Source organism: Heterocephalus glaber, unplaced genomic scaffold, assembly GCF_053883595.1.
Source record: "Heterocephalus glaber isolate CG9 unplaced genomic scaffold, H.glaber_assembly_v1.0 deba00001504, whole genome shotgun sequence".
Lineage (NCBI taxonomy): Eukaryota > Metazoa > Chordata > Mammalia > Rodentia > Bathyergidae > Heterocephalus > Heterocephalus glaber.
In genome coordinates, this window is record NW_028258324.1 from 70,789,590 (window position 1) to 70,807,918 (window position 18,329).

At 52.7% G+C, this 18,329-nt stretch overlaps 1 protein-coding gene across 6 annotated transcripts in view; it reads left to right on the forward strand.

Annotated features, from left to right (window-relative positions):
• The first annotated feature begins 16,025 nt into the window (after positions 1 to 16,025).
• The window catches only part of Parl (presenilin associated rhomboid like), a 40,929-nt gene continuing 38,625 nt past the window's right edge, over positions 16,026 to 18,329 (forward strand). For 2 of the 6 annotated variants that reach the window (XM_087186817.1, XM_087186819.1), the window contains exon 1: positions 16,240 to 16,921. Coding sequence is in view for 1 of the 6 variants with exons in the window: in XM_004834911.4 (XP_004834968.4) it covers positions 16,100 to 16,224 (125 nt within the window). In the remaining 5 variants the exon portion in view is untranslated. The other 4 variants (XM_004834911.4, XM_087186821.1, XM_087186818.1 and 1 more) reach the window with 4 other exon arrangements.

Sequence of the window (18,329 nt, forward strand, 5' to 3'; positions counted from 1 at the left end):
GCCCTCCCTCCTCCCAGCACCTCTGTTCTGTGCTAGCAGCAGACCGAGAACACCGGGGGTTCTCCCTGCTAGGGTGACGCCTGGACCAGCTCTGCCCCTCATCCTACTCTTCCTTCTTGATCTTAGGGTTTTCCAGCCCAGGGGTGGTAAGATCAGAAGGTCTAAAACAAGGATGGGGGCTCAGAGGCCTCTTGCAGACCAGCCTCAAGGGTCCCCAGGCACCAGGCTGCCCTGTCTAGCCCACCTGCTGCCTCAGTGATCTGCAGCCCCCGTGGACATGTCCTCTGGGGGTGGCTCAGGTGGTCAAGACCGCAGGGCCACTGCCGTGTGATGCAACCACTGGCATTCACATTTAGAAAGAAACAATGTTTGGCTAAGAGCAGGGATAGCGTGGGGAACCCTAGGTATGATTGCACTGTGCCTTTGAGTCACCCCACTACAGCTGACCCTTGCTGTGCTTGCAGGAAGACCCCTACTCCTTCAGTTTCAGTACTTTGCCCTTGTCCAGTCCCAGGCACTTGGGGAAAGCTGCCGCTCCATCTTCCACCAAATACGTGCTGCCCACGTTGCCTGCTGCATAATAGTCTGAAAATAAATCTCTGTCGGAATTTAGTATCAGGAAAGTTCTCTGCCTTTCAAGCATCCTGGACCACACTGTCTCTCTCCTCTTCTTCTGCTGGTTGGAATCTCAGGCACTGCAAGTGTGTTTATCTCTGTGTTTCCCTTATTCTTTGTAAAGATTTTTTTCTTTGTAAGATTTGGATCTTTTCTTTTGACTATCTTGAGTATATTTTTTTTGGTACTAGGGATCGAACTCGGGTCCTTGTGCTTGCACAGCAGGCGGCGAAACCACTGAGCTAAATCCCCAGCCCTATCTTGAGTATATTTAATACAGTATCTTTAATAATAGCTGCCATAAATTGATTTTTTGGTTGGATGAATATGCTGAGTATAATAAAGACATCATTCTGGTTGATGGCTAACTTCGCAAGCAGAATCCACTGGGCACGGGTGCCCCTGAGACGGGGCAGGGGGTGATTGCTGCCCTTTGGCACATGCATCAGACACTGAGTCCCGCCTGAGCCCCAAGATTGTACTCTTTGGAGCACAGCAGGGTACAGGGGTGTCTTCTGCTGCCATGCCCGCCTTCGTCAGAGCTGAGGTTGAGATTCCACCAGGACACTCAGCAGAACTCTAGATGGCCAGTTCATGACCCACACCGCTTCTCCGTCTACACAGCCGGGAGGCTCACAGAGTTTGTGTGGAATGCTCGTGAGGCACAGTGAAGCTGGTCACTTTGGGGAGTGAAAGAAGTCACTATTAATAAAATACTCAAACCAGGGCCAAGTCCTCCAGCCTGGCCCCTGCCCTGGCCACCTGGATTTGGCTCTGAGGAGGCCCCTTCTGTGAGGGATCCCTGGGTCTCCCAACCTTCCCCAGAAAGAGCTGCTGTCCTTTGGAGACCACATAATCTCCAGGCAGCCAGACTGCTTATATTTGTTCCCATCTCTCCCATGAGGCTCTGGGCATATTATGCAAATGAACATGATCATAAGAAACAAAACCTCCTCTTGGTTCAGGTGCATGGAGATAAGTTTGGGAATCTCTCTGTCCTCACCTCTCCTCGTCTCTCCCATTTCTAGTGGTCTCTATCTCCGTGCCATCTCTTCTCTCCTCCATGGTGGGCCTGATGGTCCCTACTGTGAGGGGACATTGTGAAGAGAAATGGCCCCTGCCTAGGCTGAGGCTGTGACGTATGGCCTTTACCAGTTTCTCCAGGGGCCATGGAAAGGCCTCTCCCCAGGGACCTCGAGCACAGAAGGAAGAGGAGGAGCAGTCTAAGCCCCGAAAGGGGGGGGGGGTCCCTGGGGGTCCCTGCAGCTGGATCAGAACTTCCGGGACATGCTGAGTTCGGTTCCTCACATGTGTTCTCTCCGCCCTTAGTAGCCTTTCATTGGGTGTGCTGGCCCGTCCCGGCTGGAAGGCAGCTGTGGAAGAGAAAAAACTTAGAGACAGAAGGCCTGGCTTTGAACCATAGCCTTCCCATTTGGTCAAGCAAATGACCTTCCTTCACAGTACTTTGGAGAGAAGTAGTTTACAATGTGATGTGGTAGTAATGCATACAGGGAAGGGGTTTGGGCAAGACACCTGAGTGGAATTGAGTTATTCTGAGAGGAACGCAGGAGAGGGGTCTGAGTTGTGCCCATCCTTGGCCCCCATTTCTAAATAGGACATCTGCAGCCCTTGGCCCAGGTAGTGGCAGTGAATGAAGTCACAAGGTGACTGTGGCCTGGGCAGGTGTGACTCTTAGGCAGCTGCTCCAGACCAGCCACACGCTGCATGGGGACTCCCTCCCACAGGCGACCTGGTGGCTCTGCCATCTCGCTGAGGAGGCCTCTCGTCAGACATCGGGGTGAACAGCAAAGGCCTCCATGTCCCTGTCCCCTGGCACCCTAGAATCTAGCTGCCTCTGGCCCAGGTGTTGGTGTGTCCCAGAACAGGCAGAACGCTGTGAGCCTGGGGCAGGGGAGGGAGGAAGTCTGTCAGAGGTCGATGCTCTTGGAAATGTTGAGTGGGCGAGTTTTCCACTAGGGTGACAGATTTCTCCATCTTAGAGAAAAGCTTCAGAAGCTGTGTCTGACTTGGGGGAGGCTCTAAGAAGCCAGATGGACCGAAGCGGAGTGTGGAGGGCGTCACAGGCAGATGACGAGTCTGTCTCAGATCCTGGTCGGCATCTTGGCCCTGCCGCTGCCTTCATCCGCGCTTCAGCCTCCACTGAGTCCCCCACGTCCACCAGCACCACCCTTCACTGCACCCCACAAACGGCAGCTTTGGGTGTGCGAGCCGCCTGAGTCTGATTGAATGGAGGAACCACGTACCTAGTTGTTGAGGATGAGTGGAGAATTGAGGCCTAATTGGCCTCCTCTGTGAGCGCATGGGAGAAAGGCCTCATCAGGGGCGAGTGCATACTAGGGAAAGTTAAGACCGCTGAGGCTGTTTACCAGAGAATACCCGCACTAGTGATATTGGAGACCAGATGGATCTTGTGTTACTTTCATTGCTTGTGCCTGTGTTTGGGTGAATAGAAGTGAGGTGAGCCAAAGCCTCAGGCCCCTCTGCCTGCTGGAGGTAGGAGCTCGGGCTGCACGTGTGTTGAGCTGACTCTGTGTCTCTTTATTATTCATCCTTGTTTGCCCAGGGTCAGGGAGGAACAAAGTAGCTCTGGGTCTGGGAGCAAGGCTGGCCAGGTGAGCCAGCTACAGATGACGCCCCAGCGTGGAGCCAGGGACCCGGGGTCGCTTACACCTACTGATGTGCAAGACATATCAGCTGCAAACAGTCCAGGGCCTTGAGTAGCTCTTAGTGCAGTGGAGACAGGAGGTCAGAGGCTGCCGGGCTCAGAAGGAGCTCTGACATCAAGGGACCCAGTGCTCACACGGGATGCTGCGTGCTGGGAGGCAGGGCCTCGGGGCCACTGACTCCCTCAGTGAGTCACCGCTTTCAGGGGCAGCTAGGGGCTGAGCTATCAATGATACTGTCAGAGAATCTCAGAGAGAGGGAGGTGTGGAGCCCACCATGGAGCTGGTTGTGCTGTGAAAAAGATGGGGTGGAAACCCCAGTAGTTAAGAGCTAGGAAACGGATCAGAGAGCACTGTGGGAAAGCGGGTGTGTTTGGGGGTGGTTAGCGATTGGTGGAGTTGGCTGCAGAAGGTTCCAGACCATTATGTTTATGTTTATTGTTTTAATTTTGAGACAGGGTCTTTCTAAATTGCTAAATCACCCACACTGGGCTCCAACTTGCAACCCTGACTCAGCCTCCCAGAGTGCTGGGATTACAGACGTGCACCACCACACTAGGCTCCTAAGCAGTGTTTTGAGGAGGGAGGAACATGACTTGTTGGAGAGGCAGCCTATAGAACCAGAAGGCAGCGGTTTCCTGGAAGTTGCACAGCAGCACTGTTTGTACGAGCGTAGTCCAAGCACCTACCATGTCCACATCCCTTGGTCTGTCAGCCTGTGACATCCCCGGCACCCCTGGAGGAGTCGTAGCAGAGCACGAGGCAGAGAGACCCTCTCCGCCCAGTAGTAAGGTCCTGTCCACATACATGCCGCTCACCATTGTAACCGCCTTGTGCAACCACCATTGCCAGCCCCGTCTGTAGTCTTCCCCAGCTGCGCTTTGTACCCTTCAACACGGGGTCTCCCGCTCTGTAAGCCTGAGTGCAAGGGGCTCCCCACTGTGGCTGATATTCTCCCTGTGGGTTCCCTGAACCCTGCTCACATGCCTCTGCCAACCTCTGGATTAAACTCTCCTCCGTTTACCCAACTTCAGGGTGGCCTCTCAGCTGCTGGGCACTGGCCTCATAGCTGCATAAGACAGTCGCTAAAAACGCTCTCTCCTGTCTTCATCACACAAATGAGGAACTGAGGCAGAGGGAGATCTTGCCCAAGATCAACTAGTAAGGGGTGACGCTGGGATTTAGACCCCAGCAGTCTGCTCCCAAGAGAGCTGACACATGAGAGGCTCCAGAACTGGAAACATGGGGCTCCGGAGCAGCTGAGGAGCCTGAGCAGACCAGGCTGGAGCGGCGTTGATGCGGAGGCTGACGAGCCCTTAGGATGTGCTGCACACATGCGCAGAGGAAGCAGGCACCAGAGCAGCCGTGGTTGTGTCCAGATGGAGCAGTGTGTCCCCAGGAGCCAATGCCATGGCCAATGATGCCCTGAGCCCCCTCAACTGCCCCGGGAGTCTGCTGAGAGCCCCTGACCCAAGTGGGGGTGAAAGGAGCTGCCCCAGGGCAGGGCTCCGAAGGCCAGAGGCTGATGTGGCACTGAGGGTGTCCCAGCATGTCCCCTGCCAGAGCCTGCAGCCCTACCGAGCAGCGTGGCCCTGGCGTGGCTGATGTGACCAAATGGAGTTACCCTCCTGGGAAGAGACTCCTGGGCTTTGAATCTCTCCATGGCACCACCCGGAAGCAGGGCATAAAGGCAGGGCAGGCCGTGCTGGAAGCAGAGGGCCGTGGAGATGTTCGCTCTGCCTGAGGGCTGGCCTTTCTGGCTGGCTCCTTCCTGCTCCTGACACTTGGCACCTTCTACTGGGAAGGGCGCCCCCTTCCCCCGGCCGCTTCTCCTTCCCCGTCCTTGGTAACCTGTGGCAACTCAACCTCCGGCTGCACCCAGAGATGCTGCTCCAGGTAAGGGGGTCTGTCCTCGAGTAGAGGCAGACAGGGTCCCCTCCTCTCAGCCCAGGGACAGTGGAAGGAGGTGAGGTTCGACACTTGTGGGTGTTTCGTAATTTCTTAATACCTGATTAAGGGTCCCGATCATGGATCCCCAGGCCCCACCTGCAGTGGAAAGAGCACTGTCTGGAGAGCCAGGGTCTGTCTTTTGGCCTCTGGTGCCTAACCCACCGTGTGGAGATGAAGACGCCCACCTCGCACACTTAGGCTGAGGGTGGACTCAGGTGACACGCGGGAAGCCCACCCAAGACACTGAGCCCTCCAGAGCGGTGGCTGCTTGTAGCTTGCGTCTGCAAAGGGACAGACATAACCACTGCAGGACAGGCGGGCCGGGGCTCCTCCTGGTGCCCAGGGAGCCTGTGACTGGGGTTTGGCTGGCCTGGGACGGGTGGAGGTGCTCCGAGAAGGCGTCCCCGAAGTGTGTTGGGTGCAAGAAAGTGGGGAGCTCATGTCCAGAGGAGGGTCCTGGGGAGTGGCCAGCGTGCTCACAGCATGGGTCGGCCCCACGCCCGTGGTGGTGCTGAGCGGCTCCCGGGCCATGAAGGAATCGCTGGTCTGCAACTTGGAGCAGTTCTTGGCAGGCCCCTCAGGCCCCTCTTCCAGGCCCTGTTTGGAGAATGAGCCGCGCCTCACCCCTGCCCTCTGTGCTCCCCATTCAGTGCCCGTAGGTCCCCAGGATGCGGGGAGATTAGACAATACCGGGCTCGGCAAACACCCTGGCCCTCCTTCTCCCCTCGGAAGGGCCCTTCCTCCCTTCCCTTCTCCACCTCTGCCTCCATTTCTTTTCCTCTTTTTTCAAAGTGAAGCATTTGGTTGTAGTGTGATTGCAGCACCGTGAAATGCCCTATTGTGTCCCTATTCGCTTTCTTTCAAGCCCACAAGTAATTTTTATCTTTAATTCATTAATTTTGCAGCGTTGGGGATGAACTGGGCCTTGCGCATGGTTCGCAAGCACTCTGCCACTGAGCCACATCCCTCATCACACTCCCCTCCGTTTCCTGTGAGAACTCCGAACACCGACATCAGGCTGATCACGGGGTCACCAACCCGCACCCCACAGAGCCCCTCACTCTGTGCTCAGGGCACCGGCCCAGAACTGGTTGGGTAGGTTGGAGAGAGCCAGGGCTTGGGAGGTGGAGGTGGGCTGGTGACTGTCATCCCTGCCCTGCCCGCCCAAGGCCCAGGGGTCATCTGCAGCAACGGGCACACGTGGCGGCAACAGAGGCGCTTCTGCCTGATGACACTCCTCGGGCTGGGCCTGGGCAGGCTGGCGCTGGAGCTGCAGCTGCAGGACGAGGCGACAGACCTGGCTGAAATCTTCCGCCAGGAGCAGGGTGAGGAGGGGCTGGTCAGGCACCCACGGGCACGCACCTGCCTGTGGAGCAGGCTGAGCCTACAGCGTGTGACAGCCTGTGTCTGTGATGCTGGGAACATTTAAGCCATGTCCGGGGCCTGGGAGTTTCTCCAAGGTGGGTGGACGGAGGCCCAGGACCCCAGGCACTGCGGCCGCCTGTCCCCTTTCTTCCCAGCTGTGACCTGCCTGCCACCTCTCTGACAACCCAGCACCTAGAAGGTGCTCAGTAAGCACTTGGTGGGTGCATAAATGAGGAACGAGAAGGAAGCGCTGAATACACACACGGGGAGTCACATTCAGGAGAGGGCGAGGGCTGGGCCAGGGCTCTTGTGCCTCCCGTCCCTGCGCCCTGCCCTCTGTCCTCAGGTAGAGCCTTCGACCCTCAGGTCCTCATTGTTGAGTCCATGGCCAGAGTCATCGGGGCCACCGTTCCTCACCATCTTCCGGGAACTGACTCATGCCATCGACGCGGGCCTGGCCTTCACCAGCACTATGTGGTACTGGGTAATTTGGGAGGCAGCGGTGCAGGCCATAGGATGCTAGGGCCCAGAGGCAGGGACCTCAGCCAGGGCCTGGCAAGGAGGGCGCAGAGTGGGTGAAAGATAGAGGCTGTGAGGCCCAATTCTGGGTTTCTTTCTTTTTATTTATTTGTTTGTTTTTTGAGACAAGGTCTCGCTACATAGTTCAGGCTGGCCTTGAACTCACTATGCTGCTCGTCGCCATCCTCGTAGCAGACGGTCGGGCAGTGCCCAGCACCGCGTCCAGCTCCTGCTGCACCCTCTGCGGGAGACTGGTGTGGGTCCCGGAGGCTCCCTCCCTCCCCTCTGCACCCTCCCTGTCCCCCGTGGCTGCTCAGGCTCCTGACCTCGAGTCACACCCTGCCCTGCCACTTGCACTCAAGGTCAAGCAGGAGTTCCGAGGGTTTATTCCTGCATGGGACCTTTATGGGAAGGGGAAGGACCCATGCTTGAGCCCCATATGTGCCCAGTGCTCCACACACTGGGGCTGAAGGTGAAGGACGTGCTGCAGGTCACACTGCAAGCAGCTGGCTGAGAGGAGCCCCTTCTGTGGGATCCAATGCTATCCGCACTCCCTGCATCCCAGGATGGGATCAGGACCCACAGCAGAGTGATGGGTGTGCTGGGGCGGTGCCTGCACCCCAAGCCCCAGGAGGCACAACCAGCAGGGAAGTGAGGCAGGCCAGGCCTGGCGGGGCCTCACCCAGGGGCCCTCCCCGACCCAGCACCTGTCGGAGACACTCCTTCGCCGCTAAAGCTTCTGCCAGCCTGCCAGCTCTCTATCATCCTCTGTCTGTCCAGCTGTCATCTGCGCATCATCTGTCTGTCTATGGCATCTGCGATGGGTTATACAAGATGCACTCACTGGTGGATATTTTCAGTTTCCTACTGTTCACAGAAAACCCTCACAGACACTTTAATGTTTCCTTTCCCAGTCTTTGTTGTTCACGTATATTTTTGTCTTCCATAGGTGTGATTTGTTTGTTTGAGACAGGGTCTCACTTTGTAGTTTGGGATGACCTTGAACTCACTGTGTAGTCCAGGCTGGCCTCGAACTCACAGTGATCCTCTTGCCTCAGCCTCCTGAGTGCTGGGATTAGAGGTGCCCACAATGGTGCCCAATTCTTATTATATTTTATAACAAGGGTAAAAGAAAAGCTACCAAATGAGAGATACAGGAAGAGAGTTACATAAAAATATTTAGGTTAGGGCTGGGGATTTAGCTCAGTGGTTCTGCTGCCTGCCTCACAAGCTCAAGGTCCCAAGTTCGATAACCAGTACCAAATCCCTCACAAAATTTAGGTTAAAAGCAGCCTCTTAAGCCAGATGTGAGTGTGCATGCTTGTAACTCCAGGTCTTGGGAGGCTGAGGCAGGAGGATTGCCACCAAGTTCGAGGCCAGCCTGAACTATATAGTGAGACCCTGTCACAAACAAATTATTTAGGTTAAAAGCAACTGCATAAAACTTGGGTTGAACTTCCTTAGAGACAGGCACAAAATGAATCCCAGTTGGCTATGCTTCTCCTTATATAACAAAAGGAAGCATGGGTACATTAAGAGAGCTTGGATTTATCACATTCTGAAAAGTTACTATGAGAATCATCTTTCATAAAAGCCTTGCAAAGCCCAGCACATACTATATTGTACACTGACTTACACAGAAAACTTTTTTGTAGTTTTTGTTGTTGTTTTGGTACTGGGGATCGGACTCAGGACCTTGAGCTTGCCAGGCAGGCGGTGGAACCACTGAGCTAAAATCCCCGGTAGAATGTTTTTTAAAGATGCAGAAATGTTCCTAAAAATGGCAGCTGCTTCTAATCTCAACCTTGATTATTCAAAATATTTTTATTGACTGAAACATCAATTTCCTGAGAAGGGACACAGAACATATTGCATATTCTTTTTTAAAAACAATTATAACTTTAGGGGTCAGGGATTTAGCTCAGTGGTGCTGCGCCTGCCTTGCAAGTGCAAGGTCCTGAGTTCGATCCCCAGTACCAGAAAAAGAAATTGTAAGTATAAATGGAAGTGTTTTAGTCTTCAATGATAAAGAAAATCATACAAAACGATCTTCCAACAAGCTTTTGTTTGTATGAGTAGCTATGATTCTCACAAAGCCAAGTAAGACAGTCTCTGCTAGTCGTGGGATAGACATGCGTCAGCTGTCAGTTACAAAAATATTTTTCCTTTAAAAACATTTTATATCATTTCATGTCCATCAACACAGTGAAGTCCAGCATTAATATGGTAATGTTATATATTTGGAGCTGAGTCTTACAAATTTTTAGCTATCACCTAGATGTATGCACAGACTTAAAAATTAGATAGCTATTATTATTAGATAATATTATCAGATAATAACATTGTACATGTAGAGCCTTTCTATTTGATGTTCCCACTTCTAAAGAGCTTCTCTTAAATTTAACTGTGGTCATATCTTCACAGAGAAACCCTTCTTAGCATAATTCCAACTCAACAGCAAGATCAAATCTCTCACACAAGAAAATATCCTTACACACAGAAATAGTTAACTTACAAGGCAAACAGAATATAAATGTTTAAAAATTTACTTCTCAGGGCCAGGGATTTAGCTCAGTGGCACCTCGCCTGACTTGCAAGCGCAAGATCCTGGGTTGGGTCTCCGGTACCAAAAAATTTACTTCTCAGCCGGTGCTCCTCTAGGGTATTAGATGCTGCTTATGAAGGATTATGGTTCTTTCCTTGTTTTAGGGCTCCGTATTTTGTGTGGATGCCTGCTCTCTGCCTTCCACATAGACGAGACATCTTCCACCGTCCCAGTGAACACTGGAGTTGACGTTTATTTTCTTGCATAAAAGTTTAACAAAGTTGAGCGCATTTCTGTGTGAAGCCAAAATAACAGATTTGAGGCTTGCAGATCTGGAGCGAGCCTTCTCCAGGTCGGTTTCCATCAAGGGTTTTGACACAACCCCATGAGGACAGCGCTGGACTTCCTGCCCTTCGCCAAGGCTGGCCGTGTCCTGAGGCTCTGTGCCCGGCGGGCCTTTCAGGCCTCGCTCCAGCACCACGAGCTACACGGCGTTCGGTGCCATTGGCAGAGCCTGGACAAAAGATGCGGGACTACTCTTCTCCCTAAAGGGCGAAGCTGAAACAGCGCTTGACTTCGCGGCTTCTGAGGCTCAGGAAGCTGGGCGCAGGTTAGCTGGACGAGGGCTCCCTCTAGTGCGGGCAAGGCTGCAGCCTCACCTGCAGGCTCCACCAGGAGGCTCTGCTTCCGGCTCTCTCGCATAGATTCTCAGGATTCACTTCTCCTGGGCTGTCCGTTGGAGGCCACGCTCAGTTCCCTGGCACAGGGGTCTCTGGCATAGGGCAGCTCAAAACAGCAACTGACCTCTGTCAGGGAGAGCAAGCGAGCGAGCACCGCAAGCAGAAGCTTTTGAAAGCTGATCTCAGACCTGCTCCATCTGCTAGAGGTGGGTAACTAGATCCCGCCCGGCCTCAGAGCAGGGGATCCCACAGGGCTGGGAACAGGAGGAGTCAGGGATCTTTGGGGAGCATTTAATAGGGCACTTGTCGTGGGCTGTAGGAGGCAAGATTGCCATTTTAAGGAGAACGAAACACACACGCATCCATCCGGCCCTCTGGCACAGGTATGCAGAGGTGGGGCTGGAGCCCCAAGGTTCTCCTTGGAAAGGGGGTCAGCTCTGGCCTGATGTGCTAGCCTGTCTGTCCTTGGTAAGGGCTGTGGTGGTGAACATGGCACATGAGGGAAGCGATGGGAAGAGTCTTCACCACCATGACAGTCTTCATCAGTGCTCACAACTGGGGTCCAAGGCAGACTCAGCTCCAGGAGCCTCCCAGGATGCCATCTTTAATTTATCATTAATCGATCAAATTGTTGATTCCTGCCTCCCCTTATTTCTCCTTCATGGCAACCTTAGCCTTTAGATGGGACAGTCGTTACTGTGATTGCTTTTGTAGAGGCAGGGAGACTTCAGCCTAGAGAGCTCATGCAACTGCCCCAAACACACAGCTAATAAGTGGCTTAACTCAGTTCCAAATTCATGTCTCTGTGACTCCAAAGGTCTTGCTCTTTCCACCACTGATTGCTCCATACATGCCTCTCTAGGAAGGCCAATGAGCCAACGAATCAGGTGGGGATGTCTGTGTTGTTCGTTGGCGGGCCTGAGCCCAGGACACCAAACTGTCCTGGACAGCGATTGGCCACCAAGTTCATAGGTGTGTGATGCGTCTCCCAGGAAGTGAGAACATGACCAGGGTGGCATCAGCCTGTCGTGCTGCTGGCTCAGCAGGTGGTCTAAACACTGTGCCAAACTGCATCAAGTTAAAAAGGTGGGGATCAGAGCTCGGCTCTGTTTTATGCCACTGGGAATTAGAAATATCCTTATTCAGACCCTGCTCCTGCCAATTAGATTCTAGGAATTGCTCTGTGACAAAAGACTCCAGGGGTCCATTAACAACCTGGAATCAATACTGAGCTTTTACATCTTGGGAGAGAGACATCTGCTGAAAGGAATCAAAGTGTGACAGTAGATCATTAAATGTTACAGATATCCCTAAACTCTCCCCAACCATTTCATCAGCGACGACAGCAATGGTCCCTGCTACAGTGGCTGCATGTGAAGCCCAGCTCTGCTCAGTCTATTTGATTGTGAAATTCAAAGCTCCATTTACCGAGGAGAAGCTGGCACACAGGCTCCAGGAGGCATCCAACAGACAGCTGGCTTTGCTAGCTGGGGACAGGGAGCTGCCCTTCCTTTGCGGAGAACCAGTGTTCTGAACCCCTTCTGTGAGATCAGTCAGTCACTTTGCAAGGAGGCAGCGCAGGATGGAGATCATTCTGGAGGGAAAGAGCATTCTCAGCAAGGGCCCCTTCACCTGGAGGTGATGGTTACTGACTGTTGAGCAGGCTGGGGTGTAGTGCACTGGCACAGCACGCACTTAGCATGTGTAAGGCCTTGGTTTCTATATCCAGCACCACAACTAGAAGAAAAAGGAGGCGGGGTCTAAAAGTATTGTTGCAATGCAGAGGCCACTTAATTCTACATGGAGAAAACAGGAGGGGAGTTCCCGGACTATAACGGGAAAGCGTGCATGAAACACGCCGCCTCTGCCCCTCTGGTGAAACCCACAGTGGCCCCTTCCTTGAGCCAACAGCACTGCCGTAGTAACAGCAGAAAGTCCTTCTGGAAGTAGTTACATCTCCTCAGCTTCTTCATTCATTCTTGGCTTCTGCTTGGGGTGCAGGCTTCAAATGCTGTTGAGATTTTGTTTGTTTTTGTTTTTGTTTTAAATTCCAAACTATCTTTGTCAAAACCAAGAATCCTGTAGTGGGTCCCGTGGTTTAATTCTATGGCCCTTGATAATTGAGCCACGGAGTAGGGGGCCTTCCCCAGAACTCGGGTGCCGGGTGTCCTAGGTCCAGGGGCCATAACCAGCCCCCTCCTTGCTGCAGCGGCGGCCTCCTTGTGTTGTTTCGGTGAGCCCAGGGCCACAGGGGGAGGAGGAGAGGTTACCATGACTGCAGCCTCCAGCTCCGTCCTGCGTCCTGCTCCCTCCCTGATCGGTGGGATCCTGCTTCTTGTCACTCACTTCTTCAGAGACAGGGTCTCACTACGCAGTTCTTTGTGTGGCGCTGTCACATGTGGCTTGCCATCAGCTCAGGGGGCGTGACCCTAGCTCTTCACTGCTGTCCACGCAGTCCCCTCCCTTACAGAGGAGCCCCCTTCCGACGACGTCTAGGCCCTGCCCCTGGCCACTGCCACCAGCGCACTGGGTGCCCCCAAGCTCACTTGGGCCCAGGGTCAGGGCGGGGGACTGGGTCTCTGAGGCTCTCTGAGCTGTACCGACTTCTGTTTGCAGGGCACGGTCATCCTGCCCAACCTGGCCTCGCAACCCCGAGCACTGGGAGACCCCTCCCCAGTCCAACCCTGGCCACTTCCTGGACAAGGAAGGCAATTTCGTGGTGAATGTGGCCTTCCTGCCATTCTCTGCGGGTACTCGGCACTGTGCTGGGTGCTCGGTAGTAGTTGGGAGAGTGATGGGGGAGACATAGACGGGTGCCACCCCGACCTTCTGCTTCCAGGACCTCAGGTGTGCGGGGTACCAGCTGGCCCGAATGGAGCTCTTTTGGAACTTCCGGTTCCGGCTGCCAGGGGGCGCCCCGCGCTCAGGCTGGACTGTGTCTTCCGGGCATCCTGCCGCCCAGGCCCCAGCCCAGGCCCCAGCCCAGGCTTCAGCGGGGTGGGCCTGTAGCCGGCTGAGTCCTCCCCGTCTCCCTCGGTCCCTGGAGAGTCAGAGAAGAGGACGGACAGGGCTTCACCCCAGCCCGGCTCGTGGGTTCCCTAACACAAGCTCCAGGCAGGACGGTTGCGAGAGGACTTAGCAAGGATTCTACAAAGGTAGCTCAGTTCGCAGGTTAGATTGGCAGTGGTTCGGCAGGGAAGGAGTTACAGCGTGCATCGGGGTCGACGATAAATCAATTCGCATGGTTCATTTGCTGAATGAAGCCTCACAAGGTAGCAGCTAAGCAGGTTCAGGCGGAAAGGTTTTCAGGCAAAACTATAAATATAATAATGCATGCTAGCGCTTTGGATGCTGAGGACTAATGAGCTTAAAAAAGGGGGGCAGTCGTGCATGGTGGTACAGACTTGTCATTTCAGCACTGTGGGAGGCTGAGGCAGGAGGATTCCAAGTTCGAGCGAGAGCCTGTCTCCAAAAAAAAAAAAGTAGCCTATTTTTCTGCTCTCTCCTCCTGCCCTCTTCTGGCAAGAGGGAAGAAGTGCAAACAGGACAGGGAAAGATGACCCAATCCATCAGCAACGCTGTTCTGTTCGCAGCAATTCTTCCACTAGGTACTCCTCTACTGTCCCCAGAAGGCCCCTCAAGCTTTGAAACATCGCTTCCAGACAAGTCTTATTTATTAAAGGGGAACGACTTGGGTTAAAGAAATGAAAGTGAGATAGCACGTTCCGTTAAAGTTGCTGAAGCCCTGACAATCCCAAGAGCTGGAAGAGACGCAGAGAAACTGAAACTCCCATCCACTGCTCTTGGGAAAGCAAAATGGGACAACCACAAGGGGAATTTCTTGTAAAAGCAACCATTGCTCCACACAACACAGCCGTCCCAGTCCTGAGCATTGTTACCCAAAGAAATGAAAATACATGTTTGCACATAGGCATGTTATATGATTCTATTTCTACGATATTCTTCAAAAATCAAAACGTAGGAATAAATGGTTCCCAAGGTCTGGAAGCAGGGTGACTATAAAGGGACACAAGGGAACTAACTTAATGTTCTATATCTTGATTGTGGCGATGGTTATATTATAGACAGCTAAATGGGGCAGAAATATTATAGACAGGCCTGGGCCCTCAAGAGTCAGGGCAAAAGATGAAAACACATCACAGCTGGGGCTGGAGGGGCATCAGTTGGAGACCAGGCTTCAGACAAAGATGAATGACCAGGCCTGCAGCTTCCCCGAGGGACAAAGTAAGCGGTAACACCGGGCCAAGTGAGGTCTAGACAGACACCAGTCACCTCTGTGGTGACCAAGTCCTCTGCCCCATCCCTTCCCGAGAAGTTCCTTGTTCTTTCCATGCACACATGCTACTTGACTTGGTTCCCCAGTGGATCCCTGCTACCTACGCGGCTATACTTGTAACCTTATTGGTTGATCATAGCTTTAATCCACGTTGTACCCACATGGCTGTGCATTATAAAACCTCCCCTGAAAAGTCTTGGCAACCCACTCGGCCCCCTCCTGCTCTCAGGAGGTACAATCTTTCCCTTTCAATATTTCCTACTCTTTTGTTTTGTTTTGTTTTTTTGGTACCAGGGATCAAACTCAGGTCCTTGCGCTTGCAGGGCAGGCAGCGAAACCACTGAGCTAAATCCCCAGCCCCAACCTGGGCCTAAACTTTCAATTTTCCTGCCTCTACCAAGTAGCTGGGATTACAGATGTGCACCACCACACCCAACTCAGCCCTTCTTTTCTCTTGGTGACCTCTCACCATCTCTAGAAATCTCTCCCAGCCTCTCATTCCCCGTTCCTTGACTGAGTTATATCCCCCTCCTCTAAATCCCAGAGTCTTAATGCCTCTTGCACCGTACTTCCCACAATGTCCTATTTATTCACTTGCGCCTTTCTCCTCCAATGCCGAGGGACTTTGTGATGTCAGAGGTAGTACATCTATATTCCCAGTAGCACACTGCCTGACATAGTGGAGATGTTTAATGAGGATTTCTGGAATGCCGCGTTATTGCAGAGATATGATACAACTGTATACACATAGAAAGGAAGCACAGAGATCTGAGTGAAGGTGTGGGAAAGGCCTCTTCTAGGCCTCTTGGAGAGATGACATTGAGGCTGATCTGAAGGACAAGTTAGGTAGCTTGAGAATGTCTGAAGGGAAATGTGATTCAGGTAATGAGAACGGTGTTTGAACGCAGGATGGTGCCTTTGAGAAAGCGCCACTGATTCACCGGGGATGCATCTAGATTCCGAGGGCTCACGTGGCAGGAAATAAAGCTGACCGACAAGCAAGCAGACTGGATTTTCATTTCAGGCTTGGACTTTGTGTTAAAGATAGGAGGCACATGCTCTTACGTGTGCCGCGACAGGAAGGCAAGGAAAAGTAAAGACAGAAGAGGGTAATTTAAGAAAACTTGTCTTGCAGCGTTGGTTCCAGCAGGGACCAGGTGTGTAACGGGCAGGTCTCTTCTCTCTGAGCTCCGAGGCCCTGGGAAACACTTCAATGGGATAAGTGCCTGGCACATGGTATTACTCAATAATACGTTTCCTTATTCTTCTTCCATCCCGGTCTGAGAGCCGCGCATGCGTCCTTTCGCCTTGCCGGTCCTCCTCTCGGCCGCGCGGGGCGCTCTGGTCGGCTCCTCGGCGCTCTATGGTGCTTCCTTCGCCCCGGAAGTGGTTCCGCGGCTGGGGGGTGATAAGGTCGAGCCATGGTGGGGCAGAGGTTGGGAAGATGGCGTGGCGAGGCTGGGCACACAAAAGTTGGGGCTGCGGCCAGTCGTGGGCCCCGCAGGTGGGCGGCCACATCTGCGTGGAGCTCCCCGCGGCCCTGGCCCCACCGCGGCTGCTCGGACGCAGGTAATGGCCGCTGTCTCCGGCTTCTCGCCTCTCGACCGCGCATCTTCGGGGCTCTCGGGCTGCCCCTCTGCGCGTCCCTTACTCCTCACCCGCCGCCAGTCCCCTCCGCTCTTCCTTAGCCTTCCGTCAGTTCTGCCTTCTCGCGGTGGCTGGGCTGGCGGAACAGTGGCCGCCCCGCCGGCCTTGCCGGAGCCCGCGCTTTCCCCTCGCCTTTGGGAGGGACGTGACCGGAAGGAGGACGAACCTCTTACGGAGGGAGAGTTGCTTGCCACCCTCACCATCCTGAGCGGATAATACTGAACTGTTTTTAAGGGAAGCAGTTGCCCAGCTGGTAGAGTGGCGCAGCGTAATAGCCTAATTATAAAGTGTGTATTTCACTGCACCACTGCCCTTCTTTAGGGTGTAGAGAGGACAAGGTCAGGAGCACATCATTCTGCCTTTCTCGCAAAGTCCTAAGAAAAGTTTTTTTGTTTGTTTGTTTTGTTTTTTTGGTGCCGGGGAACGAACTTGGGACCTTGAGCTTGCGAGTTAGGCGGTGGAACCACTGAGCTAAATCCCCGGCCCCGAAAAGTTTTTCTGTTGAAGAATTGAGACAGTGAAACAGTTGATTTCTCGACCCTTTGGAACGAAATCCACCCTTGCTGGCTGGAGGAGCAGCAGTGTGAAGACCGTGGTCTATCTGTCTGCTGATTTTTCTGTAAGGTTTCTGTTCTACATTGAGAGAATTTCAGCGTTCTAAGAATAGGATGTGTACTGACTTAACTTTTTCATCCAGATTTTCCGCCTTCCCAATTTCTGAGTTGGTTGGATGGGTGTCTTAAGATCCACTCGATGGTAGGAGGGAACCTTGAAATGTTTATCAACACATGGGCTAGCCAGGGGTACGTGATTAAGGCTTCTGTACGGTGGAGCCATTACGGAATGGCACACCGTAACTCGGCTCCAGAAGGCTGAGGTTGGAGGGTGAGTTTGAGGCCAGCCTCCTGGGCTACATAGCGAGACCTTGTCCCAAAAAAACAAACGAGATTCACATGGAGTGTTTGTGGAATACCCAGGCCACACCCAAGGCCTACAAAATCAGAATCAGGAGGGATGGGTGAACTGGAAGAACCTGTATTTTTCTGGTTCCTATATTTCCTGGAACCTTTATAGTGTAAACACTCCAAGTAAATTTTATCAGGCATTTGTGAAAAACTTGTGCACGTTATATCTTAATGATAAAATAACATGCATCTTCAGGCACTGTTCAGGTTCCTGGGGAGACAGAGAATGAGGAAGTTAGGTAGGTGGGGTGTTTATAGATTTCAGTGGTCCTGGTGCCATTGTTTACTCTGGATCACATTTGAGATTGCATAGTTTGAGGGGGAAGAAAAGGTGCTTATTTAGAAGCAGGTTTATCAAATGAGAGTGTGAAAAAAAAAGTGTGTGTACACTAGTCCTTTTAGGAAGGGGAAGCAAAACTAGAGGAAGAGGACCCTGCAGTAAAACTAGGTGGGAAGACCATTTGGAACAGCAGATGAACAAGAAACATATGATGTTGAAGATTAGCATCTGTTTTTTTTTTTTTTGGTACTGGGGATCGAACTCAGGACCTTGCACTTGCAAGGCAGGCATAGTGCTGCTGAGCTAAATCCCTGGCCCCTAGCACCTGATTTTTACACCGGCACTTTACAGTAGACCCTTGACTTATGAACTCAGTTTGTTTGAGAGGGCTGGTTGTAACCCACATTGGTCAGTTGAAGGCTCAGGCTCCTCCACACAGCCTTCAAAGTCTCTCCTGTATACAGGCAGATCTCAGTGTCCTTAGAGACATTGGCCCAGGATTTCTCAGCCCCACACAGGAAAGGATGTTGCAGTGATCCTTCCAGAACTCTGTAAGGGTTAAATCTGTATCTGAGACCATCTGGAAGCACAAGAGGCCACTGCATTTGGGTCGTAACTCTCAAGACTTTGTAAGTTAAAACTAAAATTCTGGTCATAACCCAAGTGCTTTATAAGTCAGGCCGGTTGTAACTCGAAGGTCCACTATATGTGGAAAATGTGAAAGTGACATTTTTATGGTTGTATAGAAAATGAATTACATGAAAATGTAGGTGAGTCTGAAG